Source organism: Xenopus laevis, chromosome 9_10S (genome assembly GCF_017654675.1).
Source record: "Xenopus laevis strain J_2021 chromosome 9_10S, Xenopus_laevis_v10.1, whole genome shotgun sequence".
NCBI lineage: Eukaryota > Metazoa > Chordata > Amphibia > Anura > Pipidae > Xenopus > Xenopus laevis.
In genome coordinates, this window is record NC_054388.1 from 43,449,301 (window position 1) to 43,470,350 (window position 21,050).

The 21,050-nt window shown below is 40.7% G+C and overlaps 1 protein-coding gene across 3 annotated transcripts in view; it reads left to right on the forward strand.

The window, feature by feature from the left end:
- Nucleotides 1–16,932, forward strand: part of foxk2.S (forkhead box K2 S homeolog) — a 49,701-nt gene extending 32,769 nt beyond the window's left edge. The window contains exons 2-10 of one of the 3 annotated variants that reach the window (XM_018238564.2): nt 287–481; nt 2,131–2,272; nt 4,216–4,362; nt 4,560–4,753; nt 6,463–6,638; nt 6,764–7,060; nt 8,445–8,654; nt 9,582–9,641; nt 15,356–16,932. In XM_018238564.2, the coding sequence (XP_018094053.1) occupies nt 287–481; nt 2,131–2,272; nt 4,216–4,362; nt 4,560–4,753; nt 6,463–6,638; nt 6,764–7,060; nt 8,445–8,654; nt 9,582–9,641; nt 15,356–15,555 (1,621 nt within the window). In that variant the 3' untranslated portion in view covers nt 15,556–16,932. Of the gene's footprint in view, nt 1–286; nt 482–2,130; nt 2,273–4,215; nt 4,363–4,559; nt 4,754–6,462; nt 6,639–6,763; nt 7,061–8,444; nt 8,655–9,581; nt 9,642–15,352 lie in introns of all 3 variants that reach the window. The other 2 variants (XM_018238563.2, XM_018238565.2) reach the window with 2 other exon arrangements.
- The last annotated feature ends 4,118 nt before the right edge of the window (nt 16,933–21,050 follow it).

Consider the following 21,050-nt stretch of genomic DNA (forward strand, 5'->3'; position numbering starts at 1 on the left):
GCACGTGGAACTTTTTCTCAGCTGGCACTTGATTGGGGAAAACGCAATAGTCCTATCAGAGCATTTAGCTGAAAAGCTCCAGTTTTGGAGCTATATGGCTTTTCCCATGTAAGTGAATAGGAGATGGCACAGGGGAGTAGTTTATTATAAACCCACCTCACCCCACATAACATGGTACTGCTGTCAGTAAAACGTTCACTTTTATTTCCTAGCCTGTAGTAAAAGGTGTGACCTACAACATTTCTGTACCCAGCACTGATTGACTGTCTGTTTCTCTTTTTTGCAGGTGCACCTTCCGGTTTCCCAGCACAAACATCAAAATCACATTTACGGCTCTGGCCAGTGACAAGAAGCAGAAGTTGGAGGCACCAGAATCCCCTGTGAAACCTGTGCAGCCCCAGATCTCTCCCCTGACAATAAACATTCCAGACAACATGGCACACCTGATCAGCCCACTACCCTCTCCCACAGGAACTATAAGGTATGTAACAGGAGGAAACTTTTCTTTCCTTATCTGTGTCAGATGGAAGACACTTTTTGGGAGTCCTGGTTTCTCCTCTTATCGGTGGTCCCATAAGAAACAAGGCAACACCATTAATACTTTATATACGAGTCAGGATTACAGTGTTCACAAGTACGCCATTATAGCCATGAAGAAGACGCTGCTTAATAATGCAGAGCTCTCCCATTGATGCTCACTTTTGCAGGCAGTAGTAAGCACAGGCATAGTTATATGCAATGCGATGGTTTAAAGGAAAACTATACCCTAAAACAAATACTGAAGCAATAGATACTTTATATCAAATTAAGTGGCATATTAAAGAATCTTATCAAACTGGTATAGATCTTGGGAAGTAAAATCTAAAATAGAATAAGGCTAGAAATGCTGTATTTTGTATACTAAACCTAAACATGAATTTACTGCACCACAAGCCTAATCAAACAAATGATTTATGCTTTCAAAGTTGGCCACAGGGGGTCACCCTCTTGTAACTTTGTTAAACATCTTTGCAAGACTAAGACTGTGCACATGCTCAGAGTGGTCTGGGCTGCTTAGGGATCATCATAAATTATCAAAACAGCACAAGTCAAATAATATCTGCCAAAAGCCGATACAGCAAGACTGATTGATATTCAGTATATACATACTGCACTGGGTCCTGTGTTGTCATGTGATCTTATGTGGATTTTGTATTGTTTAATACAAACTTTCTCCAATTCTCCAGAACCAGTGGCTGCAGCAAAAGAATCCTCCAATTTGAATCCCAGTTTTTATTTTTATCTGTTTAAATGGAGTTGGAAACAGTAAAGGGGATGTAAAGGCAAAACTAAAATCCAATACAAATCTCTACACAGTCGCCAACTGCTCTACAGGGAAACAAACAAAGCTGCTTGAGTTCTGCATGGCTGGGAAGTAAGGCTGGGGCTCCCCCTGCTGTTCATAAGTATGATTGTTTCCCTGCAGAGCAGTTAGGGATCGCCTGACAATTCATATCCATAGCAGTAAATGAAGGGAGAATGTCACTGCATACAGTCAGGTTTCTTATAAAGCAGTACACATATTAAAAGTATATTGGAGATAGGTTTTTTTTTTCATTAAAGAAAGTAAAAATGGGATTTTTATTTTTTTGCCTTTACGTGCCCTTTAAATATTAAAAATATTGCTCTTTTACATCTCTTGCCTTGAACCACCATTTGTGATGTGATGATCTGTGTGCTGCCTCGGGGATCACCTGACCAGAAATACTGCATCTTTAACTGTAACAGGAAGAAGTTTAGAAGCAAAAGACCTAACATGTATGCTTTGTTTGTGGACACCATGAATCGTAGGATCCCAGGGGGCTGCCCTTATTTTTTAAAATGGCAGTTTTCTATTTATGATGACCCAGTGGCACATACTACTAGAAAAGTATATTATTATGAAAATGGTTTATTTAACTGAAGCAGGGTTTTACATATAAGCTGGTTTATTCAATATATTTTTATAGAGCCCTACATTGAAGGGTATAGTTTTCCTTTAAATCTGATTCCTTTACTGTTAAAATCCAGTGATTTGCTGGTGGAAGATCATGTAACCCAGTCCTCTGCATATAGAGAATTGACCTGTTCTTGTTGTTTTTTTCCATACAGTGCTGCAAACTCATGCCCCTCCAGCCCACGTGGAGCAGGCTCATCTGGGTTCAGATTCGGCCGTATAATCCCCCATGACCTAATAGCAGAAGCTGCCCAATCCGAAAATGACAAAGATGCTTCGGGGGGAGACAGTCCTAAGGTAACATAACCTCAGGGTACATGCCCTACCTCCCTTTCTCTTTTCTCTCTCTAGGATGTGGGTAGATACTTTACACTAGTACATATCTTGCAGAACGCTGCATATTACACTGAGTGAATGTATAGTTGCGTTCTGAATAATAGCAGTGTGTTTGAAAAAAGGGAATAAAGCTAAAAATCCTTATAATCAATTTACACTACTGCATTGGGAAGACGGCACATTCTATTTCAAATCAAAGCATGAAGAAAAATATATACAATTTGTATTATTCTTTTACAGAAAGTTAAAGGGATACTGTCATGGGAAAAAAAAATTTTTTCAAAATGAATCAGTTAATAGTGCTGCTCCAGCAGAATTCTGCACTGAAATCCATTTCTCAAAAGAGCAAACAGATTTTTTTATATTCAATTTTGAAATCTGACATGGGGCTAGACATTTTGTCAATTTCCCAGCTGCCCCATGTCATGTGACTTGTGCTCTGATAAACTTCAATCACTCTTTACTGCTGTACTGCAAGTTGGAGTGATTATCACCCCCTCCCTTTTCCCCCCAGCAGCCAAACAAAAGAACAATGGGAAGGTAACCAGATAACAGCTCCCTAACACAAGATAACAGCTGCCTGGTAGATCTAAGAACAACACTCAATCGTAAAAACCCATGTCCCACTGAGACTCCTTCAGTTACATTGAGAAGGAGAAACAGCAGCCTGCCAAAAAGCATTACTCTCCTGAAGTGCAGGCACAAGTCACATGACATGGGGCAGCTGGGAAATTGACAAAATGTCTAGCCCCGTGTCAGATTTCAAAATTGAATATAAAAAAATCTGTTTGCTCTTTTGAGAAATGGATTTCAGTGCAGAATTCTGCTGGAGCAGCACTATTAACTGATTCATTTTGAAAAAAAAAAATTTTCCCATGACAGTATCCCTTTAAGAAAAGAGAGTATTAGGCTGTTCCAAAAATAGTAGTGTGTATTCTTCTTTACAAACTCACAGTCATTGTATAAACTGAAAAATGTTTCAAGATTTTGCTTTCCTTTGAATCACTGAACCAATATTAAGTTGTATAAGCAGTGTTTCTGAGATCTGCTGCACATCTGTGTTGCATGGAGTCCATCTTGCTTTCATCATTCCACAAAATGTTGCCCCATTTCTCTTTAGGCCACTCAATGTGTTTTTTGGAAAATTGTAAGCTCTTCAGCACATCTTTTTTTCAACAATGGGACATTGCGGGGGCTTCTTGCCGATAGCATGGCTTCACATAGGAGTCTTTTAATTGTAACCGTATCACATGTAACTTTGATCATTGGCTGAGTCTTTGCCATTTTGGCTATTTCTCTATCCATTCGAATTGTAGTTTTTGGTTTTCTTCCACGTCTTTTCAGGTTTTGGTTGCCATTTTAAAGCATTTGAGATCATTTTAGCTGAACAGCCGATCATTTTCTGCACTTCTTTATATGTTTTCCCCTCTCCAACCAACTTTTTAATCAAATTATGGTGTTCTTCTGAAAATTTTCTGGAACGACCCATTTTATTCAGAGAGAAATGCACTATAACCAGTATGCACAACATTTGCTGACTTCCTTAAGTAAGGGCCGTAATTGTCTTTTAGTGTTAGTGTTTTTTCACACAACGAATCATCTCATTAATTCAACTCCACACTGCTATTACTTGGAACATGCTATTATTATTTGGAACAATCCTCAATTAATGATTCAGTTACACCGAATTAGCAGCATGCATTTCATGACTGTTGGGTCTGTTGGTTTTCTCTTACTTTACTACACCTACTAGTAAATATAATTTCTACCAAAAACAGTGACAGATCAGCTTAGTGATGTCAAACTGCTATTATTCCGAACACAATTGTAAATATGGGGTAACTTGCAACCAAAGTGTCAGTGTATTTATTCAATGCATATTGCCGGTTCTTTGTCTCCCACAGGATGATTCAAAACCTCCTTACTCCTATGCACAGTTAATAGTCCAAGCAATTACCATGGCTCCTGACAAACAGCTCACTTTAAATGGGATCTATACTCACATAACGAAAAACTACCCATACTACAGAACAGCAGATAAAGGCTGGCAGGTAAGTTTGAGGCTATGTCTACTTCAACATTTATGTTTGCATAATTGAAACTGATTTTATTCACCTCTGGATCTGTTTGTTCTAAGTCTGGAATTTCATCTTCTTATTTTGCTCCTTTATGAAGGCTTTATGACTTGAAATCAGTTTGTTGGACTTGGCTGTAATTAACACAATGTGAATTTTTCTGTGTCCCATAGAATTCCATCCGACACAACCTTTCTTTGAACCGATACTTTATCAAAGTCCCCCGATCCCAAGAGGAGCCCGGCAAGGGTTCATTCTGGAGGATAGACCCAGCCTCAGAAAGCAAGCTAGTAGAGCAGGCGTTTAGGAAACGAAGGCCTCGAGGCGTGCCCTGTTTCAGGACTCCCCTTGGGCCGCTCTCCTCCAGGTAAGCAAGCAAGCAGATTAATCATTTTTATGTAGCTTTGCATATTTGTATGCTAGATTCTTACTGCTTGGTTGCTGCTAAACCCTTCTCTGCACATGTCATCCATTTTCATTAGAGCAAAATACAATGGCCATGTCTAGAGAAGATAAGGTTACTCCTAATCATCTGCACTGCATATGCAATTGCTTCTAGTTAGGAGCTGAACTTCCTGAAAGGTACTGCACTCGGCAGTTGACTCCACAGTGCTCTGCAGATTTACTCTGAGTTGTCTTTATGCTACTATATGTGTCTATATCGTTCGTGGTGATAATAGCCTCTGGAAAAGGACTTTGGCTATGGGATAGCAAGTAACCGTAGAGAGAGATGGTGTCTATATTAGCAGTGGGATAATGGTCCCCGGGAAGGGACTGTTACTGTAGGATAACAGGTATAGTACGGAGAGATGGTGCCTATAGTAGCAGTGGGATAATAGTCTCTGGGAAGGGACTGTGGCTTTGGCATAGCAGGTATAGTAGGGAAAGATGGTGCCTATAGTAGCAGTGAGATAATAGTCTCTGGAAAAGTACTGTAGTTGAGAAATAGCGGGTATAGTAGGGAGAGATGGTGCCCATAGTAGCAGTTGGGATAATAGTCTCTGGGATTGGACTGTCGCTGTGGGATAGTAGGTATAGTAGGGAGAGATGGTGTCTATAGTAGCAGTGGGGTTAGCCTCTGGGAAGGGACTGTGGCTGTGCAATAAAGGGTAAAGTAGGGATAGATTGTGCCTATAGTAGCAGTGGGTCAATAGTCTGGGAAGGGACTGTGGCTGTGGGATAGTAGGTATAGTAGGGACTGTGGCTGTGGGATAATAGGTATAGTAGAGAGAGATGGTGCCTATACTAGTAGTGGGATAATAGTCTCTGGGAAAGGACTGTGGTTGTGGGCTAGCAGGTATACTCGGGAGAGATGGTGCCTATAGTAGCAGTGGGGGGGGATAATAGTCTCTGGGATGGGACTATGGGATAGCAGCTATAGTAGAGAAAGATGATGCCTATAGTAGTAGTGGGATAATAGTCTCTGGGAAAGGACTGTGGCTGTGGGAAAGCAGGTATACTTGGGAGAGATGGCAGCTATAGTAGCAGTGGGATAATAGTCTCTGGGAAAGGACCGTGGCTGTGGAATAACGGGTATAGTAGGAGAGATGGTGCCTATAGTAGCAATGGGGATAATAGTCTCTGGGAAGGGAATGTGGCTGTGGAATAACGGGTTATAGTAGGGAGAGATGGTGCCTGTATATCAAGCTTTCTAGGTTTACCCACATGGCATGAAGCATTAGTCAGTGTTGTCCTATAGTCTGGCAGCTCTCCTGCTAAGTCTGTTCTGTCTTGCTGAACCTCCCACGCACATTTAGTCACTTGGTTTAATAGCACTTGCTATCTGGTAGCAGAAGGTTGTGTTACATGTTATGTGCTGAAGCTGTTGTCTAGTTATCCAGCATGTAATGGCCTTCCCAAGGCAGCATAGCTCTGTGTGGGAGATGGCCGCCAGGATAGTGAGTAATAAGTAAGGAGAGACCTTAGCTCCCTCTGCTGTCTTTTATTGGTAGTACGGGAGGGACAATAGCTATAAATGTATTCTTGTGTTGTTGAGGAAGCATGCATTTGGTCAGTGAGTTGCATATGAGCCAGTATAAATGTTTATTTTTCTCCAATCTATCACTTTGGCCACAGGAGTGCACCAGCATCTCCAAATCACGCTGGAGTTTTGTCCGCTCACTCCAGTGGTCTACAGACACCAGAAAGTTTGTCCAGGGAAGGATCCCCTATCCCTCTGGAGCCCGAGCCTAGCGCTATCCAGCCAAAGCTAGCAGTGATCCAGGAAGCACGCTTTGCACAGAGCGCTCCAGGTAAGAGTCAAATGCATGCATTGATTGGCTGTGCTGCTACATAGTCTGTTGAGTTACTATTTAGAAATGTTAATTTCAGTTTCATAGGGCACAGCCTTCTGATTGCAATATTTCCTTTTGTTCAGGGTCTCCTCTCTCCAGTCAACCAGTCCTAATCACTGTGCAAAGGCAGCTCCCCCAATCCATGAAACCCGTCACTTACACAGTGGCTGCCCCAGTGACCACTGCCACATCGCAGCAGGCAGTCATGCAGACTGTACACGTCGTGCATCAGATCCCAGCCGTTTCCGTCACAAATGTAACGGGCCTGGCCCCTATCAACACCTACACTGTCGGAGGGCAAACAATGGTCACTCAGGCTGCTCTGATGGCCCAACCAAAGTTAGAGCCTCATGAGAACGGAGACCACAAAGAGGTCAAAGGTAGGTGGGCATAGTATTCTACAGTGCCCCACGTCCAAAGCTTTTGCCTAATGAGCTTGAGATGCACTTGCTATAGACAACCGATAATGTCAAGAAAATTAAAGGGGATATGGCAAAAATGAAAATTTAATATAAGCGTCAGCATACTAAAATATGAAACTTTGTAAATTAAAAATTCTGTACCGTTTCTGAAATAATCAAGTTTATCTTCACTATTCCTCTCTCAGCATCTGTTTCTCCTCATTCTGTCTTCATTCAGGAGTTGGGTGTCAGATGAATTATCAAATATACCTTATATGGGGGCTCCTTTTGCCTAGAAGATGTATTAGAGCTCCCTCTATTAAAATCACCAGAAATGCTGTCTCTCTACATGCAGAATTTGTACAAAGGGCAGTTATTTTGTTTGTACTGGAATCGGTTATTTGAGCAAGCTCTAATACATCTGCTTGGAAAGTGAGCCCCCCCATAATATTTGAATATAAACAATATAAAATATTTCAGAAACAATGCAGAATATTTAATTGATTGTATTTAGAAAAGTTTCTTACTTCAGTATGAGGAAGCTTGTATTACATTTTCATTTTCGCAATAGTTCCCCTTTAAAGACAGAAAATGAAAGGCCGACACAAATAACTAATTCTTAGGGGGAATATTAGGGGGAGTGCAATAAACCTCTTAAAGGACCAGTAACATCAAATTTCTTTTTTTAAAAAAAAAATTCATTAGTATACAACGAAAAAAAAAAAACACAAAGATAAATGAAACTTTGAAATCAGTCTTTATTAAGAAATAACTTACCTTAACTCTGCTTGCGCTCCTCTTCAGAAAATGTGATCCATTGTGCGGCACTCTATTTCTCCTCCCTGCTTTCCTTATAGGAAATAGTCAGGGAAGAGAAATCGAGCACTGCACAATGGATCGTCACACTGTCGCCTTTTCTGAAGAGGAGCGCAAGCTGAGTTTCACCTTTAAATGTGCCACTGACCTCCCGAAAATCCTGTTAAAAGAGGACTTATCTGGCATCATCTGAAAGATAAGCCATTTTTTACCTTAAGTCCTACTGTAGAGACGTAGCGGTTCCCCCCCCCCCAGACTTCCTGAACGACAACACAGACAACTGCCAATACAGCCCCATTTGCACATGCAGTACCTGTTAATAAAATGCCAGTGCAATGGAATTGGTGGCTGCCATCTCTGGCCATTTGGCGTAATTATTCAAATTTCTGGAGCATTCACTTTTAAAGTCTGGACCAGCTCAGTTTCACATATGTCTGTTCCTGGTAGCCATGGAGCTAGAAAGGAAGTGGCCAGAGATGGCAGTTTCCAGGTGATGCTTTTGCAGGTGTGCCTTTTGTTTCCTTACTCTGCTGTTCTTTATTTTCAGTTAAAGTAGAAACTATCCCTGCTATTGGTCACCCCGCACTTACCACAGCAAGTCGCATCATACAGACCTCATCGTCGGCACCCCTCCAGACGGTTACTATAGTCCAACAGACTCCTTTAGGTCAACACCAGCTCCCAATCAAAGCAGTCACACAGAACGGGACACACGTTGTACCCATCACCACTGCCATTCAAGGGCAGGTCACAACAGGTAAGAACATATTTCTGACCAGCAGCTCTCTCCTAATACTAGCTTGCCATTAACACACAGATACAGCAAATTCAATCAGTGATGCTTTCCTCAATACTAGGGAAATCCAAAGTGGCTCATTATGAGTTCTGTAGTGGAGGAGAGTTTGCCTTTAACTAATTGCTGCCTGCTAGAAGCTGAAGAATGGTATATGTGTATATGTGGCTATTAGGTGTAACTATACAGGCAGGTTTAGTGAAGCATAACTTACCTCATATGAAATATGGGACATAATAGATGGAAATTGCACCTTTTTCATATGCAGGGTTAACTTTGCACGTATTTCTCCTTAGAGTATCGTCTTCCAAGAACATTCCTTCTCTGTATATTTGGCTTTGTGCGTTTCCAGAACATTCTTTCTCTGTATGTTAGTATTCATTTCATATTGTGAGCTGCTGTATTCCTTGCCTTGGCTGAGATCACTGCGAGCTCTAAGCAGTGTAGCAGTTCTCAGTCCAGTAAAATACACACTTCTGTATAGGTACAAATATACTGTAAGGAAAGCAAATACTAAGGGAAAGACAATGGCAGCTCACACACGCGGAAATAAACATATACAGAGAAAGCAATGTCGTTGTGAAACCTTAAACTCTCCTAATGTATTGGCTAAGAGAAACAATATGGCAGGTTCCCCCATATGCTGTGTCTTTTGGGGAGATTCTAGTTCCAGAGTTACCTGATCCGGAGCTGAATTATTCTACTTTCCTTCCCAAAAGAAGCAGTGTCAATTTTTAGTTCAGCATTGACCGCAAGCGAAAAACCCACAATTGTCTTTACTATCCAATCAAGTTTTCCTCCCGCTTCTCCTTCAAAATTTGTGTCCTGGGACAGTAACATGTCCCCTTAATAAGAGTACTGTCCAGATCTTCAGCTGAATATGTTTTTCAGCTAACTCCAGCTACTCCCTGATTGAGAGCCCATGGCAGTGGAGAGGAAATGGAACCCGAGGTAGGACTGTACATCTTTTCACTGTCTTGTTTTGTTTCTTTATGGTCTGTCCCCTTTATAAGCACCAGGTCCTTGTTAATGTATGAATCCTTGTATAAATCTGGCTGTCCGAAAATTTCACATTTGTGGTCAGCCCAGTAGATACTTAAATACTGTAATGCTGCTGCCTTCTTCTAATGGGTACAATTATGGAACTCTGTTGTATAATTGGTATAGTGGGTGCGACAAATGTGTGTCATGTTTGATTCTGCTTGTGTGTAGGGGCTCACTATGGGTGACTTGTAGCCATGCCCCCTTTTTTTCTATTAAACCTATCAGAAATAGTAAACTGGAATTATCAGCCATGTTGACAACTATTATGGCAAATCTTTTGGTCCTAAGTGCTTCCTTAGCCCATGTAGCCACATTCTATTTCTAATAGGGATGCACTGAATCCACTATTTTGGATTCAGCCAAACCCCCTAATCCTTCGCAGAAGATTCGGCCTATGCCATGCATATGCAAATTAGGGGTGGGAAGAGGAAAACTTTTTTTACTTCCTTGTTTTGTGACAAAAAGTCATTCAAAAATTCATATGCAAATTAGGACTCCGTTCGGCTGGTCAGAAGGATTCGGCGGAATCCTGCTGAAAAAGGCCAAATCCTGAAACGAATCCTGGATTCAGTGCATCCCTACTTTCTAAAGCTGATTCCCAGAATGAATATGGGTCCCTTCCAGAACACATGGGTTAAGAGAACCTTTGTATTATTATACAGTTGTATTCAGAATAATCGCAATTTGACATCACTAAGCTGATCAGTCACTGTTTTTGGTAGAAATTATGTTTCTACATGGCAAATAATTTACTAGTAGATGTAGTAGAGTAATAGAAAACCAACAGACCCAACAGTCATGAGATGCTGCTGATTCTGTGTAACTGAATCATTAATTCAGCCTTGTTCCAAATAATAATAATAGCTTGTTCCAAATAATAGCAGTGTGGAGTTCAATTAGTGAGGTCATTCGTTCTGAAAAAAAAAAACAGGTGTCATTTACGGCCCTTTTTTAAGGAAGGAAGGAGCAAATGTTGTGCATGCTGCTTATAGTGTATTTCTCTCTGAAAATCTGTGTAAAATGGCTCGTTCCAGACATTGTTCAGAAGAACAGCATACTTTGATTAAAAAGTTGATTGGAGAGGGGAAAACATATAAAGAAGTGCAGAAAATGATCGGCTGCTCAGTTAAAATGATCTCAAATGTTAAAATGGGAACCAAAACCTGAAAGACGTGGAAGAAAACGAAAAACTACCATTGCAATGGATAGAAGAATAGCCAAAATGGCAAAGACTTAGCCAATGATCAGCTCCAGGAAGACCAAAGAAGGTGTAAAGTTACCTGTGATACTGTTACAATTAGAAGACGACTATGTGAAGTCAAGCTATCGGCAAGAAGCGCCCGCAAAGTCCCATTGTTGAAAAAAAGACGTTCTGAAGAGCTTACAATTAAAATGGCGTAAAGAGAGATGGCCCAACATTTTGTGAATGATGAAAGCAAGATTGTTCTTTTTGGGTCTAGGGGCCACAGACCGTTTGTCAGACGACCCCCAAACACTGAATTCAAGTGACAGTACAGTGTGAAGACCGTGAAACATGGTGGCACAAGCATCATGATATGGGGATGTGTCTCATACTATGGTGTTGGGTCTATTTATCACATACCAGGGATCATGGATCAGTTTCAATACATCAAAATACTTGAAGAGATCATGTTGCCTTATGCTGAAGAGGAAATGCCCTTGAAATGGGAGTTTCAACAAGACAACGACCCTAAACACACCAATAAATGAGCAACATCTTGGTTTCGGACCAACAAGATTGACATTATGGAGTGGTCAGCCCAATCCCTGGACCTTAATCCAATAGAAAACTTGTGGGGTGACATCAAAAATGCTGTTTCTGAGGCAAAAGCAAGAAATGCAGAAGAATTGTGGAATGTAACAGGTGCCAGAAGTTGGTGGACTCCATACAACACAGATGTGCAGCAGATCTCAGAAACACTGGTTATACAACTAAATATTAGTTCAGTGATTCAAAGGAAAGCAAAATCTTGATATATTTTTCAATTTATACAGTGAATTCTTGACATTGCTATTTTTTTGGAACAGCCTAATATTCCCTTTTCTTCCCTTTCTGTAAAGGAATAACACAAATTTTATACGTTTCTTCGTGTTTTGATTTGGAATTTAACGTGCAGTGTTCCCAATGCAGTGTGTATGGAAATAAAAATTATTATAAGGATTTTGAGCTTCATTCAACAATTATTCTGAATACAACTGTATTTAAAATAATTTGACCCTGATTTGGGGATTTGGCTACAATGTCAATGCACTTGAACTTCTTATTTTTGTAGGCTGTTCATATTATAAGCTGCTATAATTGCTCCAACTGTTCCTTTAGTTTTTCAGGTACCAAACTGCACCTTTCTGCTCTCATGTTTATAGGGAAAGTATCACTAAATGACCATAAAGGTGGCTTGAGACACCAGCACAGTGTGAGACCATCATAATTTAAATTTGTGCTAGATTTCCTCTAGGCCAAATAATGACCAACTCTGAAGCCTGTCTTAAAGTACAACAAAGCCCTGTATAATATGACTTCTGTTACCTGTAGTTGTGCTCTGAGGCCACTATATAGCAGGGCAATGCCAAGCTAGCCGAAAAAAAAAAAACAAAGTTCAGGGGCAAGTTTGAGGGAAGTCCCAATTACTATAGTGCTGTTGTAGCTTGGAGTTTTGTGCAGTCCTTTAAAGGGGATGTTCACTTTTCAGACACTTTTTTCAGTTGTTTTCAGATAGTTCACCAGCAATAAAAACTTTTTTAATTTCTTTCCAGTTTTTATTTTTTACCGGTTTCCTAAAATTAAAGTCTAAAGTGCTCAGTGACCCAAGTGCAGATTCTGAATTGCTCCATATAATGTAACAATTGTTAATCATTTGCTATATTTAATTGATACATTTCTCATCGGTATTTGTGGAATATTAGCAACTATTGTATCAATTCTAACAGCTGTGTTTAAAGGGCATGCAAAGTCTAAAATAGAATAAGGCTAGAAATGCTGTATTTTGTATACTAAATATAAACATGAACTTACTGCACCACATGCCTAATCAGACAAATGATTTATGCTTTCAAAGTTGGCTACAGGAGGTCACCATCTTGTAACTTTGTTAAACATCTTTGCAAGACTGTGCATGTGCTCAGTGTGGTCTGGGCTGCTTAGGGATCATCATAAACAAAGCTGTTTGAGTTCTGCATGGCTGGGAAGTAAGGCGGGGGCTCCCCCTGCTGTTCATAAGTATGTTTGTTTCCCTGCTCAGCAGTTAGGGACCATCTGACAATTCCTATCCACAGCAGTAAATGAAGGGAGAACTTCACTACATACAGTCAGGTTTCTTATAAAAACAGTACACATTTTTTAATTAAAGTATATTGGAGATAGGTTTGTTTTTCATTAAAGAAAGTAAAAATGGGATTTTATTTTTTGCCTTTACATGCCCTTTAATGAAACTCAGGGATTCTGCTTAAAGGATAAGTAAACCTTTAAAATAAGTCAATGTAAAATTGATGAGTGTTATTCTAAGCACTTTTGTAATTTACATTCATTATTTAGTTTCTTTTTATTCCAAGATATTAAGGGATACATGTGCTGTTAATATGAAGGAATTTTGTTCCAACAGCACCACCTGCTGGTCAGTTTCTGACCAGTCTGACCACCAAGTAGTCAAGGAAGTTGTCAGGAGAAAGAAATAGGCTGCTCTGATGTTCTTCTGCTTAGGAAAACAATTAGAAACCTTTCTCAAATCTTTTCTAAGCAGAAGAACATCAGAGCAGCCTATTTCTTTCTCCTGACAACTTCCTTGACTACCCCTAGGCACAAAAATCTTCTCCATGTGTCTACACCCAGGCCACACAGTAGCTCTGAAACTGCTCGAGTATAGTAAGTTGGGTCTCCCCCCAAATTTTGCTTCCTTTAGGCCAGCTTGACATAAGCATGCTACATAGTGGCCTTACAGCAAAGCTGCGTTTAATAGAAGTCGTGTATGGAGGGCTTTATAGAAGTCAGGGCTTTAAAGGAGAAACAAACCCCATATTTAAAAAATATAGTCCTTCCTCACCCCCAGCTCCTTCCAGGTAACGTTTTACTTACCCCTCAGTGCCGATTCAGGGATCAGAGTTCACGGCAGCCATCTTCCGGGTCTTTGTGTCTTCTTCCGACACTTCGGAAATTTCCGTCCATTTCGGCGCAATCACAGTTGTTGTGAACCAGGAAATCGCGCCAACTGTGCATGTGCCGCTCCACCGGTCTCATTCTCCGATTACCGGAGACCTGGAAGATGGCCGCCGTGAACTGCGATCTCTGAATCTGCACCGAGGGGTAAGTAAAAAGTTAGGGGCATTTGCCCGGAGTAGCAGCTAGGCTGGGGGGGAGGGGGTCTATGTGGGGTTTGGGGTAAGTGTTTTTTAAATAAGGGTTTTGTTTCTCCTTTAATAGAAGTTGCAGACACACCAGAGAGTGTGGCAGAAACCTTATTTTTCCCTATTCTGCATATGGCACAGGGTGAGGATTTCCTTGTCTGCTGTTTACATTCTCTCCCAGCCTACACACTAAATGAGACTATTATGTTGGTTTCTCATGGCACAGGGTTGGGTATGTGTCAGTTTGCCAGTGATACTTTGCCAGTACCTAATCTATTTGGCCTGAATAAAGCACACCTGTGCTGATTAGATCAGATTCTACTTCTGTCAATGGGGAAAGTACTATTTCTAAGCCCTTTCCCTGTCCAGTCATTGCTAAATGTGAGTAAAAAGGCACTTGTAAGATGCAGAGTCTCCTTGCCTCCATACACAGGCCAGTCATCTATTGGTCTAGAGGGGCAGCTATTCATATCCCCTTCTATGTCATTCTTCTATATCTGCTGTGCACAAACTACATTTGGCAAAGACTGGTGGCTTTTTTTTCTCTGTATTTCCTGGGTGTGTGTGTGCGAGTGCGTGCGTACGTATGTACGTATGTACGGGTATGGGATCTGTTATCTGGAAACCTGTTATCCAGAAAGTTCCAAATTACAGAAAGGCCTTCTCCCATATACTGCATTATAGTAAATTAATCCAAAATTGAAAAAAAAAAATATTTCCTTATTTCTTTTTCTCTGTAATAATAACAGCGCCTTGTACTTGACCCAAACTAAGATATAATTAATCCTTATTGGAAGCAAAACCAGCCTATTGGGTTCATTTAATGTTTACATGATTTTCTAGTAGACTTAGGGCAGAGATACATGTGGACATTCAAGGAGATTAGTCGCCCAGCGACAAACCGCCTCTTCTTCGGGCGAGTAATCTCCCCGAATTGCCTTCCTGCTGGCTAGATTCTAAATCCACGGCGGGATGGCTCCTGGAGTGCTTCGTTTTCCGAAGTCGCCTGAAGAAGAGGCGATTTGTTGCTACTAAATCTCCACTTGTGTCTCTGCCCTCAAGGTATGAAGATCCAAACTACGGAAAGATCCCCAGGTCCCAAGCATTCTGGATAACCGTTCCCAGAAATGTGTTTGTATGTGTATATGTATATACAGTATGTGTATATAACATATTACACACACACACACATATATATCTCTTAAGTGCAGATAATCAGTATGGATAACTCACCTGTCATATCTGTGTCTGTCCTACAGCAGCAGCTAGCCCCCTCCATATGCTGGCCACTCACGCGTCTGCGTCTGCCTCTCTCCCAACCAAGAGACAAAATGGAGACCAGAGTGAACAGCCGGATATAAAGAGGGGGAAAACAGACGAGCGGGAAGTGTTGGCAATGACCGGCGGCCTTGACGCCCAATCAGAAGTGGCAGCGTCTAATGAACAAGAAAACCAAAAATAGGATCTGGGGCGACATTTCTTTTTCTTTCTCTTCTTCATTGGTTCTTTATCCTGTTCCTGAAAGTTACACACGTTTAAAGAAAACAGCAGCAAAAGGTGCCAAACACAGACACTGTCTTATCGATGGGGGGCCCTGTGGAAAGAGACTTTTACTAGATCAGCACTGAAATAACACAGGTGGCCTTAGAAACTTCATTTAACAACAAGAATGATATTGACACAAAATTGAATTTGTTTTTGTTCTTCTCCTGCCCTGCCCTCCTCCGCTCCTTCATTATTCTGGTTCTCCTAAAGCTGCCCGGCCCTTCCTCATTGGACAGACTGAAACAGACGGAATGTGACAGCTTTTAAAGATATTAAATCAATTTTTGTTTTTTCTTTGTTTTTTTGAGTACTGAGCACATGATCGCGGCTAGCATGGTAAACGCTTGGTGTGGACAGGTTTGGAAATCACCCGTTGTATATTCCTTCAAAGAGAGAAGCTATAACCTACATCTCACGGCAGCTAGCTTCCATGGTCCCCTTCAGAACCAGGCATCAATTTGAAAGGGGTGTACCTACCTATCGCATTGGATTTTTTTTAAAGCAGTATTTTGCTGTTTCTTATGGACCTGGCCTTTATTTAGATTTTCTCACCCTGCAAAACATTTTGGCGAAAGGGTCATACATTTCAGAGTTTTCAGCCACTCCGTGACTCGCGTGCAACAGAAACCGATTTTTTTTTTCTTTTTAAACCCAAGGAGTGCTTTTTGTTTTGCTATTTTATCTGTCCGGGTAACCATTCAATGACACACTTTGCAAATGACTTTTTTTTTTTGTTTTGTTTTGTTTTGTCCCCGTCCCGAAACCCTCCTCCCTCCCCCCGCCCCACCTTCCCCATGTTTTAGACTGATAAACGTAATCCAAAAATTTTCTAACCATGTGTGGTGGTCAGAGGCTTCTTTTTTTGGCATGCATGTAACAGATTTTATGGGAAGAAGAAAAGAAAAAGAAAAAAAAAATTATAAAAGACATTTAACAAATTGTAAACAAACCGCTATGATTTTTTTTTTTTTTTTGATCAGAGCTGCACTTATCATTGTCCCTTCTTATGTTCTCTGTGCCTCCCATCCTACTCCTCCCCTCCACCCCTCCTTCTAAAGTAAAGAAACTCGCTTAATATTGTGTATGTTTAAATGGCAGAAGACTCTGTTTAAGATCCCACTTAGAAAGGAAACAAAAATCCGGACATCAAGAAAAAAAAAAAATTACACAAAAATAAAAAAAAATCGTAAAGAAAACGTGTGGAAGCAAAATTCAATAACCATTACTGCTTTTGCCTGGACTCCCACCCTATTTCAGTGTTACCCCAATAAATGTCAGTATCATTCATCACCAATCAGTCCCCGCAGGAGCAATTGTTGTTAATTCAGCAATCCGTAAAAGACGTGATGTTTCGGCTCATTTCTGGTAAGTGGGGCCACTGGATTTGGTTCTGTTGTGCTTCAGATCATTTAGATTGCCCTGAAACACTAATGTTTGAAGCCCTGGGCTTAATGTGATTTTACGGTGTAGTCAGGCACTGCTTAAAGGAGAAGTAAAGGTACCAAAACAGTTTATTACCAATAGATTAGACACAATAGTGCAAGCTATAACACTATATTTAAACGGCTCTAGAACTTCTTTTTCTTTAGGATAGCAGCTGCCATATTATCTGAGCTTAATTAAGAAGTAGGGCAGAAATGTTGTACATTGTGTTTTGGGCTTGTGTACCAGCCCAAGGCAACCACAGCCCTTTAGCAGTAAAGATCTGTGTCTCCAAAGATGCCCCAGTAGCTCCCCATCTTCTTTTCTGCTGATTCACTGCACATGCTCTGTGCTGCTGTCACTTACTGAGCTTAGGGACCCACCCACAATATACAGTACACATAGAATAGAAATGTCACAATATAAGGCTGATTAGTAATTAATACAGATAATTACTACATGGCAGCACAGAAACCAGTGCAACTAGCATCAGAATTTAATAATCAGCCCTGTAGCATCAGCTTATATTATAGACCAACCGCATTTTCTACATTTTATAAATGTTTCAGAACACACAGGGTGTTGATACTGCCATGGAGGTGGCTTTCCCAGTCTGAAACAGATTATACAGTTAGGGGACCAACTGGACAAAAATTGAGCTTTATTAATCCTTATATCATTGTGTTCCAAAATGTTAGGTGCCACCAATGAAATAAATCTGTAACTTTTTTTTTTTTAAATCCCTTGGCCAGTGCCTTGTACATATATATGCCAGTCAGGGTTGATTCTGGCCTTTAAGCTGCCCTTCCCAAAGTCACCTGCCCCACTTCTTATTTTGCACTCCTACAGGGCCAATGAGTGGAGCTGTAATGCTAGGTCAGCGAGCACAGTTGCACTCCACATTAGAAGCATCACGTTTTGGCTCTTAAATGAGAACTGAAGCTTAACTAAAGAAGTAGCTGGAAATGTTTACATTATGTTTTGTGCTTCTGTACCAGCCCAAGGCAACCACAGCCCTTTAGCAGGGAAGATCTGTCCCCAAAGATGCCCCAGTAGCTCCCCATCTTCTTTTCTGCTGATTCACTGCACATGCTCTGTGGTGCTGTCACTTACTGAGCTTAGGGACCAACTCACAATATATAAGGGGCATATTTATGAAAGAGTCAAGTTAGAGATTGCCACAGTCTACTAGAGTGAAATTCTGCCACTCTCCATTTCTGTGGCATTGTGAAAGGCTTATTTATCAAAGGGTGAATACTCACCACTCTTAAAAAAAAAATCCCATAGCAATGAATGGAGATTGGAGGCATTTCATTCTAGCAGACTGGTGATCTCTAACCTCCCTCTTTGATAAATATACCCCTAAATGTCACAATATAAGGCTGACTAGTAAATAATACAGATAATTACTACATGGCAGCACAGAAATCGGTGCAATTAGCATCCGAATATTCAGCCCTGTATCTTCAGCTTATATTACAGGCCAACCTCTTTCTGCTTGATAATTAGTGACGACCCCTAAGATTAGCTTCTCAACAGCTGCTCAGAGCCCACTGAGCATGTGAGTGTCACGGACACTTTCCAAGATGGTGACCCCCTGTGACAAGTTAGAAGTTCTGGATCATTGCTGCTATTGACAAGCTGAAACTTTAAGTTGGTGCAATAAGTTCATTATAAAAAATTTCATTTTTAGCCATATTCATTTTTAAGGTTTAGTTCTCCTTTAAGGTTACATGGGGCACCTCTTTGCTGCCCCTGGTAACTTGTGGGGCACTGGAACCTGTGATTTCTTCACTTTCCCTTATGGCAGGAGCCTCTGATACAGGCCAAAGCCCAAGCAGGTAACTGATGTTTGCACAGTGCTGTTTTGTTCCATGGACACATCCATTTTTTTTCTTACAAAATCAACCTGGGAAAAAAAGCATAATGATTCTGTTTACTGCAAGGTGCCTAACATTTTGGCACCCCTCTAATGAAGAGGGGTTTAGTGGTCCTTTTAAGAGACAAATCCCAACTGGAAGGCAACTGGACATTTAGGGGGTTATTTACTAAACTCCGAATGCAAAAATCATTTGTGATTTTTTTTTTTTTAATAAAATCGTACTTTTAAAAAAGAAAATCAAATTTTTCCGAATTTATTAAACCCCGAGGATGGAAAAGTCCGAATCAGAAATCCGGTATATCAGACCTGTCAAGGTTGCAGATTTTTTGATGTTTGCTGGGTTTCGTACAATACCCCGAAGTTTTCGGGGCAAAAATCTTAGTTTTCGGATGAAAAATCCAAAAAAAATCCGATTTTTATTTTTTTTCCGGCAAAGCGAATTTTCCGGAAAATGGAACAATAAATAAGCGTAAAAAAAAACAGAGCAGATTTGATCGGAGTTTGTAGCCTAAAATATTGAGATAAATTCAGCCTTTGATAAATGACCCCTCTTGAAAACGTTTCACTACTCGTCCGAGTGGCTTCTTCAGTGGTAGGGAGTAGTGTGTCAGACAATAGACTTCTGCCAGTTTTAACTATAGAGACCATGTTTCCCTGAGACTCTCACATTTGATTCGTTCTTCAATAATGTGACAGTCCAGTATCACCACTGACATGGGTAGCCAGCAGCACCGGTCCTTGTATCCCTGCCTCAGCTTATGCTGTTTATCCCAGTTGGACTGAATACTGAGCCACCCATTCCTTAAAGGAACAGTAACACCAAAACATGTAAGTGTTTTAAAGTAATGAAAATATAATGTAGTGTTGCCCTGCACTGGTAAAACTGCTGTACTGCTATAGTTCATATAAACAAGCTGCTGTGTAGCAATGGCGGAAATTGAAAAAAGGCTATATGGCAAAGGTTAAATAGCGGACAACAGATAACACCATTATGTTCTACAGAGCTTTACTGCTGTGTAACCTGAGCCTTTTCTCCTTTGAATGGCTGCCCCCATTGCTACACAGCAGCTTATTTATATAAACAATAGTGGTGTTTCTGAAGCAAACACACCAGTTTTCCCAGCACAGGGCAACACTGCTTTATATTTTTATTACACTTACATTTTTTTGATGTTACTGTCCCTTTTATGAGCTGTTTATTTTCATTGTCAAGCGGAAGCAGCAAATCACAGGAATGAATTCCATAGGAATTGTGTGATGCAGTCGGAGCACAGCTGAGGTGAGAATGCATTGCGCTACACACAACCTCGATTAAATGTCATGTTTTCTTATCATGTGTGTTATTTTCTAGAAGTAAAATGCTAGAATTTCACGGAAAGGCATTTTATTTGATGGAAGTTTTATTGCAAAAGTTTGATGTGAATATTGGCCCATAGTGCATGTATCTGTCCAACTGTGGTTGTTGGAGGATGCTGGGAGTGGTAGTTTAATGTACAGGAATGGACTCATTTTGTATTTGACTTATAATCAGATGGCTAATCCAAACTACATGGCAAAACACTTGTGCTGTAACATAAAAAAGTGAGTTTACTTTGAATTAAACCTTGGCCCATTTGTTTTAAGTTGGTCAGGCTGATAAAACCTGCCAATTTAGCCCCTCCAAACTGAGGTGGCAGTTTGACACAGCTGGGGGGCCCCACCTCACTTAAAGGGATCCTGTCATCGGAAAACATGTTTTTTTCAAAACTCATCAGTTAATAGCGCTGCTCCAGCAGAATTCTGCACTGAAATCCATTTCTCAAAAGAGCAAACAGATTTTTTTATATTCAATTTTGAAATCTGACATGGGGCTAGACATTTTGTCAATTTCCCAGCTGCCCCTGGTCATGTGACTTATGCCTGCACTTTAGGAGAGAAATGCTTTCTGGCAGGCTGCTGTTTTTCCTTCTCAATGTAACTGAATGTGTCTCAGTGGGACATGGGTTTTTACTATTGAGTGTTGTTCTTAGATCTACCAGTCAGCTGTTATCTTGTGTTAGGGAGCTGCTATCTGGTTACCTTCCCATTGTTCTTTTGTTTGGCTGCTGGGGGGGAAAGGGAGGGGGGGT